The sequence below is a fragment of the Triticum aestivum genome, chromosome 4D, assembly GCF_018294505.1.
Source record: "Triticum aestivum cultivar Chinese Spring chromosome 4D, IWGSC CS RefSeq v2.1, whole genome shotgun sequence".
In the NCBI taxonomy this organism is placed as follows: Eukaryota; Viridiplantae; Streptophyta; class Magnoliopsida; order Poales; family Poaceae; genus Triticum; species Triticum aestivum.
This window is the reverse complement of record NC_057805.1, coordinates 103,546,964-103,559,653: the sequence shown is the minus strand read 5'-3', so window position 1 is coordinate 103,559,653 and position 12,690 is coordinate 103,546,964. Positions and strand designations below refer to the sequence as shown.

Here is a 12,690-nt window from a genome sequence, read left to right as displayed (position 1 = left end):
ACAAACTCTTCTCCTATCAATGAAAAGATACGCACCCTCTACGTATTCGTGAAAAAAACTAAAACTGTCAGAAAAATACATTCGGTAGCCATCCTCTTCCCAGCTGACACTTGTGAGATAACATCACCGAAAACTAGGGACTGAAAATGTCGGTATTAAATTTTACCTCAAGACTGTAAATTTGGTGAAAGTCGTGATCTTTTGGTGGAAATTCAAAGAATCGAATAATCTAGAACTGGGGTTTCTTTGTGGCAAAGGCATTGTGGAGTGAAAGGGAGCACTACTGCACTTTTTAAGGAGGCGTCGCGCTTTCTCACGAGTCACGACGCATCTCACTCGCTCATGAGACGACGACCCAAGCCAAGAACAACAAGAAGAGTCTTTCCTCACTCACTCCTCGCCGTCTCCATCTCGCCCACGGTTGCGCTGCCGGCTTCGCTTGCCTGCTTTGCCTCGCACCTTGTTCTCCTCGTACGCCGCACGCACGCACAGCTCATTGCTTCGAGGAGGAGGGGGGGCTAGGAGGCGCATCCGCCCGTGGCATGACCGCATGAGGCCGGCTGTCGGCCCCCGCCAAGAATGAGAGGCTGGGCTACCTCTCCCACCAGCGCACCGACCCACACCGCAAGGAAGACGACGCCGGCGAGGAGGCGAGGAGGAGGCGATGGGCAACTGCGGCACGCGGGAGGAGAATGCCGTCGTCGCCGCGCACGCGCAAGGTGCGGGCCTCTGCCTGGCCGGTTGCCTTTCTGTTTGTTGGAGATTTCTGTTTTCTAGGGCGGTTGGGGGCTGGTAGTTGCCGGGATCTCGGGCTGGTGGGTTCCAATTGCATGCAAGTTCATGGGATCTCTTTGTCGGTGCGGAATTTGCCAGAAGTTCCTTCTTGGTTATTCGGATTGGTGATTTTGGTAGCGAATTTAGTTCGACTTTTTTTTTCCAGGGGCTGCTCGAATGAATTTTTATCTGCTCTGCATTTTTGTCTTTCTTTTTCTTCTTCTTCAGCAGAGATTTGGCCTTAGCGTATGCATTTGCTCAAGTTCCATCCTTTTTGGTGGAAGCCTTCATCTCCTTGGGTCTTCCTTCAAGTTTCTTCTTTTACTGTACTGATGATATATTTGTAGACCGCTGACCTGTGATTTCCTCTTTGATGCATTTGCTTGTTGAGCTGCCCTTCTCCTGTGCTTTCTCTTATCCTATCCCCTTGTTTTTCGCATCATGAATTCTGCTTGATTGGCTTCATTAGGGACATCTCCTTGCCCATCTGCAGTTGGGGTGCCCCACCCCAGTGTTTACTCTCTTCGGTTTTCTGCAGAATAAAATCATGATCCTGCAAGTTGAATTAACATAATCTCTTGTACTAGTAGTACCTACTTGAATCGTGTGAGCAATTTGAAGATTGTTTTTCGGTTTATTGCCTGCAGGCTTGCAGTAGATCTGGTCCACTGGTCCTAACCTGTTTACCCCTTGCTCGTGTAAAAATTATACTGCCTATGAGAATTTCTTGTGAACTTTCTTTTCATACATGTATAATAACACCTTGTAAACCTGTCTTTATTTTCTCACTCTTGTTGTTGCTATGACATGTCTTCAGTTCAGCAGCTGCACTTGCTGCAACATTCTGCCAAGAATGCTCTTGCAGATAGGAAGCACAACCGGACCTTTTCAGACATAAGTGATCATTCAACGCCTGGCAAAATTGAAGATACCAAGGACATTTCCATATACAACAATGTGATTGCCTTCACATTGTTTGAGCTTGAAACAATCACAAAGAGCTTTCGTGCCGATTATGTTCTTGGTGAAGGAGGCTTTGGGACTGTTTACAAGGGTTATATAGACGAGAATGTCCGGGTTGGCCTGAAATCGCTGCCTGTTGCTGTCAAGGTGCTCAACAAAGATGGACATCAAGGACACAGAGAATGGCTTGTGAGTCACCAAATTGTTCAGTATTTCCCACGATCTATAGTGTTTATTGTGTGCAGGGACATACATAAATTTTATACTTATACCAGAATCTGATATATCCTACTTATGCATGCAGTCTTGTGAAATCTGCAGATGCTATGCATCTGTGGTTCATGCAGTCATGCTCATGTTTCTAATAAGCATCCTTGCAATGAAAACGCACATTGAGGACTATATGCAAAATTTGGTTACTTAATCTGAATAACCCTTGGTGAGTTGAAATTGTAGTAAAAACACTTTATGCTGGGTATCCATTATGATCAAAATGTGGAAAGTTGATAAGATGCTAAAGGTCATTAGTATCTATCTCGTGTAATTGACATAATTATGTACTTGGTGTGCTGAGACAAGCAATATCAACAATCAATGAGACTTAACTCTGCTAAGATAATGCTATTAAACTTGTTTCGGAATTATTATTTTTGCATGCTGTCATTACCCTGTTAAGTCATTACTTTGCTGAAGTTCTCATTTTGCTAATGAGTTGTCAATATGTTTCGTTGTTAACTCATTCTCTGTTTCGTGGTCAGACTGAGGTTAATTTCCTGGGGCAGCTAAGGCATCCAAATCTAGTAAAGTTGATTGGATATTGCTGTGAAGATGATCACCGGCTGCTTGTCTACGAGTTCATGTTTCGAGGAAGTCTAGAAAATCATTTATTTCGAAGTAATACTTCTCTTACTGTTAGCAACTTCTCTCGCACAATATGTTTACTCCTTTTCTCGCCTCCCTTTTCTTGAATGCCATCTCCACTGATAAAATTGATGTGCTTTTCAACTAAGCATTGTCGGTGCAACACCTCTTTGTCTGCCATATAGCTAGACATGTTCTTTCTTTCTGCCGGGATCTAAAGTAGGTGCCGTTGGCATCTTCTATCAACTTCGTACTATTTTGCAAATGATTAGTAGCGGGATTAATTCAGGCAAAATTTCATTTCAACCTAAACTTTGTAGGGCTTAAAATTTTCACCCCAGAGATTATCCAGTAAATGGTGATTTCGATATGTAATTGCTACTGCTGCAATCAGCAGTAGAATTTGGCCTGTTTTGAATTGAATATCTTTTGTTTTTGAACTGAGTACAATTTGGTCTGTTATCTGAATGTACTATTGTTGGAAATTGTACTTAGGAGATATGTACAATATTGTCAAACTGACATGTTAATCATCCCAACTTTTCTGACTTCCTCATAGTTTAGCAACTTGAACAACTTGGCACAGTCTTTCTGGTTCCCAATTGGAGTCTAAATCTAAGACCTGTAAACATTATCATTATGAGATACAAGCATCATCATATTTTGCCCCACCTGTTGTTATGCATTCCTTCTGCATGTTACGGTGGAAGTTTGCATTATTTTGGTGCATTTATAAATGAAACTATATGCATATATTGATTAGTTAAGGCATATGCACTAATACTAATCAACTGCATTTGTACTTATGTGTTGGAGTAAACTTGTACTGGTTAGGAAAGAAATTTTGCTAACCATATATCTTGTTTTTTTCTTGTTCTCTATCAGAGACAGCATCCCCTTTACCCTGGGCTACTAGGATGTCTATAGCTTTGGGAGCTGCCAAAGGGTTGGCTTGCCTCCACAATGCTGAAAGGCCTGTTATCTACAGAGATTTCAAGACCTCGAACATTCTGCTAGACTCTGTTGAGTGATTACTTGCCCATGCCTTGTTTGTTTTCAGTTCTACGCATAACCATCGGGAATAATTATATGATTCACATAATGACATTTATCTTTGATTTGAATTGACACAGGATTATACGGCCAAGCTGTCTGACTTTGGCCTGGCAAAAGCTGGACCAGAAGGTGATGAGACCCATGTATCGACAAGAGTGATGGGAACATATGGCTATGCTGCCCCTGAATATGTGATGACCGGTACTGTCCTCATTTTGTAAATTTCCTTTGGAGTAACTAATTTTCTTAGAAGACACCGATTCCATTTTGTCCAGTCACAGAAGTACCATTTCTACTGCATGAGCTGATACCACACATCATTTGTTCGACATAGGAGTATCATTAGCAGAATCTGACGGTGAATTGTTCACATGTATCTGCCTAATATGAGCAGGCCACTTGACCGCCAGAAGCGATGTCTACAGCTTTGGCGTCGTCCTTCTGGAGCTGCTCACAGGGCGCAAGTCCATCGACAAGTCACGGTCCAGCAGGGAGCACAGCTTGGTGGACTGGGCCTGCCCCAAGCTGAATGACAAGAGGAGGCTTCTCCAGATCATTGACCCGAGGCTGGAGGGGCAGTACTCAGTCAGAGCAGCTCACAAGGCTTGCAGCCTGGCATACTACTGCCTGAGCCAGAACCCCAAGGCGAGGCCGCTGATGAGCGACGTGGTGGAGACCCTTGAGCCACTGCAGTTGCAGGGCAGCGATGCAAGCTTTCAGTCCATCCATGTCCCTGACTACAGGATTCACCGTAGGCTAACGGGGAACAATGTCCACTACAGGGCCATCCCGAACCCGAAATGCGCCCCGGCTGCCGTCCCGGCGTGCAGGGTGCGGTGAGAGCCGAGCCTCCTTCGTTCATGCTGCCTGGAGGAAAAGGAAATAGGTTCAGTTGTAAATTTGCAAGCCGTGGATTGCGCGTTTCGTGGGTGTGTGTGTGCACTTGTGTCGTGCGTATTTTCTTGTTTTGCATGGTTTTCCGATTTGTAAATCTGATCCGCGTGCTGCTGCTGCTTGTAAGGCCCTCTAGTTTTCTCACTGTGGTCTTATGTGGTGGTGATAAGACAGGGTGAGCCCTTGCCGAAAACCAGCAGGGTTTAGCCCTAGAAATGAACTGCTGAGCTCTTATGTTGATATGGTGAAATGGAGGTCAACTTTACTTTATCAAGTGAAACTTTCTTTCCAGGGAGGGAATTAGTATGTGGAATGGCTTCATACGTTTTCTGTTTCTTCAGATTGTGCATGCTCTCTCATGCTACAATGATGAGAAGGACACCTTGATCTCTGCTTGCTAGGGCAGTGTCCTTGAGTCGGAAACCTAAAGCACCGCCTCCAACCCCTCATCTCCACCCTCCCTCCCTCACCGTCGCCGGAGGAAGCAGTCAGGCGAAGCCCTGCAGGTTGGCAGCAAGGCCTCTTCGGCGAATGTTGGCAGCAAGGCCTCTTCTGGTTGGTCTGGCCGGCTTTTGGTGGTGTTTGGGTGGCCTTCCCTCCTCTATGCTTTGAGGGAAACCTCAGATCTAGATTCCTGGATCGGACGAACGCGACGCCTGGCGTCGTTTCCCTCCATGGAGGCTTCGTATTTGGAGTTGGCCGGCTGAGGAGAACCTTGTGGCGACAACGAGGATTGTGAGCAAAGTAGGATCGCCGCGTGTCCTCCCAATGCCGTTGTTTCAAGGGGCTTCTTGGGTGTGTATGTTGTTTCTCAATGTAACGTGAAGGAGTCGAAGTTGTGTGCTTATGTCACTATGGCAAGAATGACCAATGAAGGTTGGTTTGGTTGGCGACGCTCTTCGGTTGGTCCGTTGAACTAGGTCAATGCAAGGATTGCAACTTTATCCTGGGAAGCTTGTCGGCAAAATCGGGAGTTGCTTAGTCCTCTGCGCTTTTGGTTGGTTGTTTGGCATAGGCCGATGGATTTTGTTTGGTGGGGTCTTTTGATAGATTGTCCATGATGAAGTCAGAGTCACTTGCTCAGGGAGAAGTGATGATGATGACATTGCAGGCAACTTCAATAGTGTCCTCTCTTTGGCGGTGTATGTGGGCCTTGTGAGTAGCCAAGTCGACCGATATGCCATTTTTTGTGGGCGTGTTGTAACGATTTTCGTTCGGGTTTTCGTAAATTAACCGGTCAACTCATTTCTACCTTTTTAATTTATCGAAGCCCTCAGAAACACAGCTGCAAAAAAAGACACCTACGGTATCAATTTTTTGAAAGGTTCCTTCTGTTTAAAGTAATTGAAGTTCTAGGTTTGTCCTAAATGAGACTTCATTTCATTTTCATTAAGCTTATATTAAGATATATTAACACCCACAACACCAAATTTTCTTCATTAGATTCATCATAAAATATATTTTCATATATTGTAGAATTTTATATAGGTTTTTTCATAGAGTTGGTCAAACTTTAAAAAAAGTTAGACAGAACATCAAAAGTTTTGTGAGGAAGTAGCTTCTCTCGGTGTTTGACTCTTCGTCCATAGGGCGTCCATGGTTTTATTGACAACATGTCGTATGTAAGAGCTCCTACAGCCGGGTACTCCAGACCCGCCTCAAACGTCCGGGCGAACGACCCGGTTAGTGACCGTTCACAGAAAAGCAACCCAGACGGGCTTCTCAAACGGGCCTCAAACGCTACTGGCACCACTCATATCTAGCCCAAATCCGGGGCGGATATGGGGCGCCCGGACGCGTTCACCACGTCAGACCCGACAACCCTACCCCACCACAAATTGCACCAAATCCGCCCCCTCGACCTACTGGATCTATTTGCTCTCTCATCTCTTCTTCCACCTCCGTGACGGACTTCTCGCAGCTCCGCTGCCGTTCCGAGCCTCTGCGCCGCCAGTGCCGGCACAACAGTCCTCTCTCTCGTCCTCGCCGTCGAGGTACATCCGGCAACTCTCGCGCCGCCCCTTGCGCTCTATGTGTTCGACACACTGTCTGACCCGATTTTTTCGATTTATTTGTAGGGAAAATGATGAATTCTGATGCTTCGTCGGACGAGGAGTATGGATCGACGAAGCTTGATCAAATGATTCAAGATGAGTTCTTCGATTCGTCGGATTCAGGTGAAGAAGTGGACATTCATGCTCATGAGCATGCAAGAGAAAATGGACCAGCAAGTGGAGCATATTCTCAACTTCAAGGGCTCAATCAAAGGTAGAAGAGTGATTAATCGGGTTAGGGTGTCCGGAGCATGGCTACCGCGCAATGACTACTTTGCTCCAAACCCAACTTTCCTGGACAATCCATGGTTTTGTCGCCGTTTTCGCATGCGAAAACCATTGTTTTTGCGCATTATGGAGGGAGTGGAGGCACATGATGGCTACTTCAGGCTCACAAGGGATTGCTGCGGCCAACTTTCTTTTTGTGCTAAGTAGAAATGCACGGCTACTCCGAGGATGCTCGCACTTGGTACTGCCGCAGATGCCGTTGGTGAGATGGTCCAGATGGGGGAGATTCACATGCCTGAAGACTACTGCCAAGTTTGCTCGCGCCGTGGTGTGGGTGTTTGGAGTAGAGTATCTGACAGAACCAAATGTGCAGGACACGAAAAAGTTGTTGGCTACTGGAGAGGCTAGAGGGTTTCCAGGAATACTCGGATCAATTGATTGCATGCATTGGCAATGGAAGAACCGCCCCAAAGGTTTGCTGGGAATGTATCAAGGTCACACCAAAGAGGCCAACATGATACTTGAAGCAGTGACATCACATGACTTATGGATTTGGCATGCTTTCTTTGGAATACCGGGTTCTCACAACGCCATCAACGTGCTTCAACGATCTTCGGTGTTCAAGAGGCTTTGTAATGGGGAATCGTAGTCATGCAACTACACTGTCAATGGCTGTGACTACAACGATGGGGAATCGCGGCGTTTGTGAAGACCATATCCGAACCACATGGCAACAAACAAAGCCACTTTGCATCAATGCAGGAAGGATATGGAGTGGGCACTCGAAGTACTTCAAGCTCGTTGGGGAATTGTTAGTGGAGTTGCAATGATGTGGGAATCAGAAACTTTTGTGGCAGCTGATGGCATGTTGTGTTATTTTGCACATTATGGTTGTAGATGAAGAGGGTGATGGTGTTGCCCAACCAAATGATTTTGAAGTGCCTAGAGTGAAGGAAATATGCCCTAGAGGCAATAATAAAGTTATTATTTATTTCCTTATATCATGATAAATGTTTATTATTCATGCTAGAATTGTATTAACCGAAAACATAATACTTGTGTGAATACATAGACAAATAGAGTGTCACTAGTATGCCTCTACTTGACTAGCTCGTTAATCAAAGATGGTTATGTTTCCTAGCCATTGACATGAGTTGTCATTTGATTAACGGGATCACATCATTAGGAGAATGATGTGATTGACTTGACCCATTCCGTTAGCTTAGCACTCGATCGTTTAGTATGTTGCTATTGCTTTCTTCATGACTTATACATGTTCCTATGACTATGAGATTATGCAACTCCCGTTTACCCGAGGAACACTTTGTGTGCTACCAAACGTCACAACGTAACTGGGTGATTATAAAGGTGCTCTACAGGTGTCTCCGAAGGTACTTGTTGGGTTGGCGTATTTCGAGATTAGGATTTGTCACTCCGATTGTCGGAGAGGTATCTCTGGGCCCACTCGGTAATGCACATCACTATAAGCCTTGCAAGCATTGCAACTAATGAGTTAGTTGCGGGATGATGTATTACAGAACAAGTAAAGAGACTTGCCGGTAACGAGATTGAACTAGGTATTGAGATACCGACGATCGAATCTCGGGCAAGTAACATACCGATGACAAAGGGAACAACGTATGTTGTTATGTGGTCTGACCGATAAAGATCTTCGTAGAATATGTAGGAGCCAATATGGGCATCTAGGTCCCGCTATTGGTTATTGACCAGAGAGGTGTCTCGGTCATGTCTACATAGTTCTCGAACCCGTAGGGTCCGCACGCTTAACGTTCGTTGACGATATAGTACTATGAGTTATGTATGTTGGTGACCGAATGTTGTTCGGAGTTTTGGATGAGATCACGGATATGACGAGGAACTCCGGAATGGTCCGGAAGTAAAGATTGACATGTGGATAGTAGTGTTTGATCTCAGGAAAGGTTCCGGAATCCATCGGAAGGGGTTCCGGATGTTTCCCGAAATGTTTGGGCACAAGAACACTTTATCTGGGCCAAAGGGGAAAGCCCACGAGGTTTTTGGAAAGCGCAAAAGGAAGTTTTGCGGAGTCCAGGGGTCCCTGGCGTCTGGGTCCAGACGCCGGGAACCCTGGTGTCTGGCCCTGGAGTCCGAGAAGGACTCTTGCCTTTCGGGTGAAACCGACTTTGTTGAGGCTTTTACTCCAAGTTTCGACCCCAAGGCTCAACATATAAATAGAGGGGTAGGGCTAGCACCCAAGACACATCAAGAAACACCAAGCCGTGTGCCGGCAACCCCGTCTCCTCTAGTTTATCCTCCGTCATAGTTTTTGTAGTGCTTAGGCGAAGGCCTGCGAAGATTGTTCTTCACCAACACCGTCACCATGCCGTCATGCTGCCGGAACTCATCTACTACTTCGCCCCTCTTGCTGGATCGAGAAGGCGAGGACGTCACCGAGCCGAACGTGTGCAGAACTCGAAGGTGCCGTGCTTTCGGTACTTGGATCGGTCGGATCGTGAAGACGTACGGCTACATCAACCGCGTTGATATAACGCTTCCGCTTACAGTCTACGAGGGTACGTAGACAACACTCTCCCCTCTCGTTGCTATGCATCACCATGATCTTGCGTGTGCGTAGGATTTTTTTTGAAATTACTACGTTCCCCAACAGTGGCATCCGAGCTAGGTTTTATGCGTAGATGTCATATGCACGAGCAGAACACAAGTGAGTTGTGGGCGATATAAGTCATACTACTTACCAGCATGTCATACTTTGGTTCGGCGGTATTGTTGGATGAAGCGGCCTGGACCGACATTACGCGTACGCTTACGCGAGACTGGTTCTACCGACGTGCTTTGCACACAGGTGGCTGGCGGGTGTCAGTTTCTCCAACTTTAGTTGAACCGAGTGTGCCTACGTCCGGTCCTTGCGAAGGTTAAAACAGCACCAACTTGACAAACTATCGTTGTGGTTTTGATGCATATGTAAGAACGGTTCTTGCTAAGCCCGTAGCAGCCACGTAAAATTTGCAACAACAAAGTAGAGGACGTCTAACTTGTTTTTGCAGGGCATGTTGTGATGTGATATGGTCAAGGCATGATTCTATATTTTATTGTATGAGATGATCATGTTTTGTAACCGAGTTATCGGCAACTGGCAGGAGCCATATGGTTGTCGCTTTATTGTATGCAATGCAATCGCCCTGTAATGCTTTACTTTATCACTAAGCGGTAGTGATAGTCGTAGAAGCATAAGATTGGCGAGACAACAATGATGCTACGATGGAGATCAAGGTGTCGCGCCGGTGACGATGGTAATCAGGACGGTGCTTCGGAGATGGAGATCACAAGCACAAGATGATGATGGCCATATCATATCACTTATATTGATTGCATGTGATGTTTATCTTTTATGCATCTTATCTTGCTTTGATTGACGGTAGCATTATAAGGTGATCTCTCACTAAATTTCAAGATAAAAGTGTTCTCCCTGAGTATGCACCGTTGCCAAAGTTCGTCGTGCCCAGAGACCACGTGATGATCGGGTGTGATAAGCTCTACGTCCATCTACAACGGGTGCAAGCCAGTTTTGCACACGCAGAATACTCAGGTTAAACTTGACGAGCCTAGCATATGCAGATATGGCCTCGGAACACTAAGATCGAAAGGTCGAGCGTGAATCATATAGTAGATATTATCAACATAGTGATGTTCACCATTGAAAGCTACTCCATTTCACGTGATGATCGGTTATGGTTTAGTTGATTTGGATCACGTGATCACTTAGAGGATTAGAGGGATGTCTATCTAAGTGGGAGTTCTTAAGTAATATGATTAATTGAACTTAAATTTATCATGAACTTAGTACCTGATAGTATCTTGCTAGTCTATGTTGATTGTAGATAGATGGCCCGTGCTGTTGTTCTGTTGAATTTTAATGCGTTCCTTGAGAAAGCAAAGTTGAAAGATGATGGTAGCAATTACACGGACTGGGAACGTAACTTGAGGATTATCCTCATTGCTGCACAGAAGAATTACGTCCTTGAAGCACCGCTAGGTGCCAAACCTGCTGCAGGAGCAACACCAGATGTTATGAACGTCTGGCAGAGCAAAGCTGATGACTACTCGATAGTTCAGTGTGCCATGCTTTACGGCTTAGAACCGGGTCTTCAACGACGTTTTGAACGTCATGGAGCATATGAGATGTTCCAGGAGTTGAAGTTAATATTTCAAGAAAATGCCCGGATTGAGAGATATGAAGTCTCCAATAAGTTCTACAGCTGTAAGATGGAGGAGAATAGTTCTGTCAGTGAGCATATACTCAAAATGTCTGGGTATAATAATCACTTGATTCAACTGGGAGTTAATCTTCCGGATGATAGCGTCATTGACAGAATTCTTCAATCACTGCCACCAAGCTACAAGAGCTTCGTGATGAACTATAACATGCAAGGTGAAAGAACATGTGGTGCCCCCATGTTTGGTTTTGGTAATTGACGACAATCTCTATGGACTAATGGTTGCCTTGAGTTATATTTGAAGGTTTTGTCCATAGGCTTTTCTTGGAGTACATGTGTTGGTTTCAAGGAGAGTTTGTGTTGACCAAGGTGCTATTAAGGAATTATCCAAAGATTGGTCATGTGAGAGTTGAGCTTATTGCAAGCATGTCTTGAAGACAAAGATTGTGTGATCATTCATGTTTACCTTCAAGACATCATCCAAATGAAGAGAGTTGGAAAGATTCTAGGTTGATCAAGACTAAGTCAAGAGTGAATCAAGTTGATCAACTCACAAAGCGAGAAGATGTATCGAGAGGGATCAAGTGATCCCATGGTATGGTAAGCATTGTCCATTGTGCTTTGTGTACTAACCCATGGTCTATGTGAGAGTTCTATGTGGGGTTAGGTATGTGTTCATGGGCTTGCGTCAAGAGGAAGATATCACTCAACCCATGGAGAGGATGACATCAAGTAGTGATCGTCATCAAGATTGCCGTGTGCAAGTTCAAGTGGAGCATCACGAAGAGATCAAATGCTTGAAGCTTGCCATCCATTGTGGTGACAATGGACTTGTGAAGATGTGCGGAAGGGTGGCTCACCCATAGTGGAGTATGGGGGAGCAATCAACTAGTCTTCATCGAGCCAACGCAATCAAGAAAGGTGGTCCATCTTGAGGGAGTCAAGATCGTCATCATCTAGCTCAAGTGGACCATGTGCAAGGCAAAGGTTTGCTCTTGATAGGTTTTCTATTTTACCGGTCTCATGATGGTAGTTGGGAGACCGGGTTATAGGATCGATTGTCGTACTATCAAGGGGGCTCTCGATGAGTAGCTTGATCGTATCGTTCACAGAGAGCTCAAACCATTGCATCCTTGCATCATCTTTATTGGTTCTTGTTTGGTTCTTCTCTTTGTGAGTTTTGGAGCTTATGGTCATCTTGATGCTACTCGTCACTGTTTTGGTAATTGATGACAATCTCCATGGACTAATGGTCGCTGTTTTGATGCTACTCGTCGTCTTGTATCCAACAAGCTTGAGTTTGCTCAATTCGGAGCTCATATGAAGAAGTTTTGGCAGTTCTGTTTTTCTCCCTGCGGTAGTACCGCGGTGGCAGCGGTAGTACCGCTTGTAGCGTCAAGCGGTAGTACCGCTCTACTACCGCCTCGATTTTGGGTCTGCTCTTTTCGTGTCGGGTTCAGCGGTAGTCGTGCGGCAGTAAGGCACGGTAGTACCGCCTATAAGCGGTAGTACCACTCCGGTCGAGCGGTAGTACCGCTACTGCACTTCTGCCACCGTACTCTGCTCTGTCCTGCCTCCTTTTGTCCCGTGTTCTGCTCCTCCAGCGGTAGTACCGCTGGGGTGAGCGGTAGTACCGCTTATCGGCG

General features: G+C 45.5%; 1 protein-coding gene across 1 annotated transcript; it reads left to right on the top strand.

The window, feature by feature from the left end:
• Positions 1-309: 309 nt before the first annotated feature.
• On the top strand, positions 310-4,828 carry LOC123096518 (probable serine/threonine-protein kinase PBL8). The gene is made up of 6 exons (XM_044518263.1): positions 310-719; positions 1,592-1,926; positions 2,496-2,631; positions 3,484-3,620; positions 3,732-3,855; positions 4,049-4,828. The coding sequence occupies exons 1-6, from the start codon at positions 665-667 to the stop codon at positions 4,492-4,494; spliced, it is 1,233 nt and encodes a 410-aa protein (XP_044374198.1). The 5' UTR covers positions 310-664; the 3' UTR covers positions 4,495-4,828.
• The last annotated feature ends 7,862 nt before the right edge of the window (positions 4,829-12,690 follow it).

Coding starts and splice junctions, on each gene's coding strand:
- LOC123096518 (XM_044518263.1), top strand. CDS start 665: ATGGGCAACTGCGGCACGCGGGAGGAGAATGCCGTCGTCGCCGCGCAC. Junction 1,927..2,495: donor AAGGACACAGAGAATGGCTT/GTGAGTCACCAA, acceptor TTTCGTGGTCAG/ACTGAGGTTAATTTCCTGGG. Junction 3,621..3,731: donor CGAACATTCTGCTAGACTCT/GTTGAGTGATTA, acceptor GAATTGACACAG/GATTATACGGCCAAGCTGTC.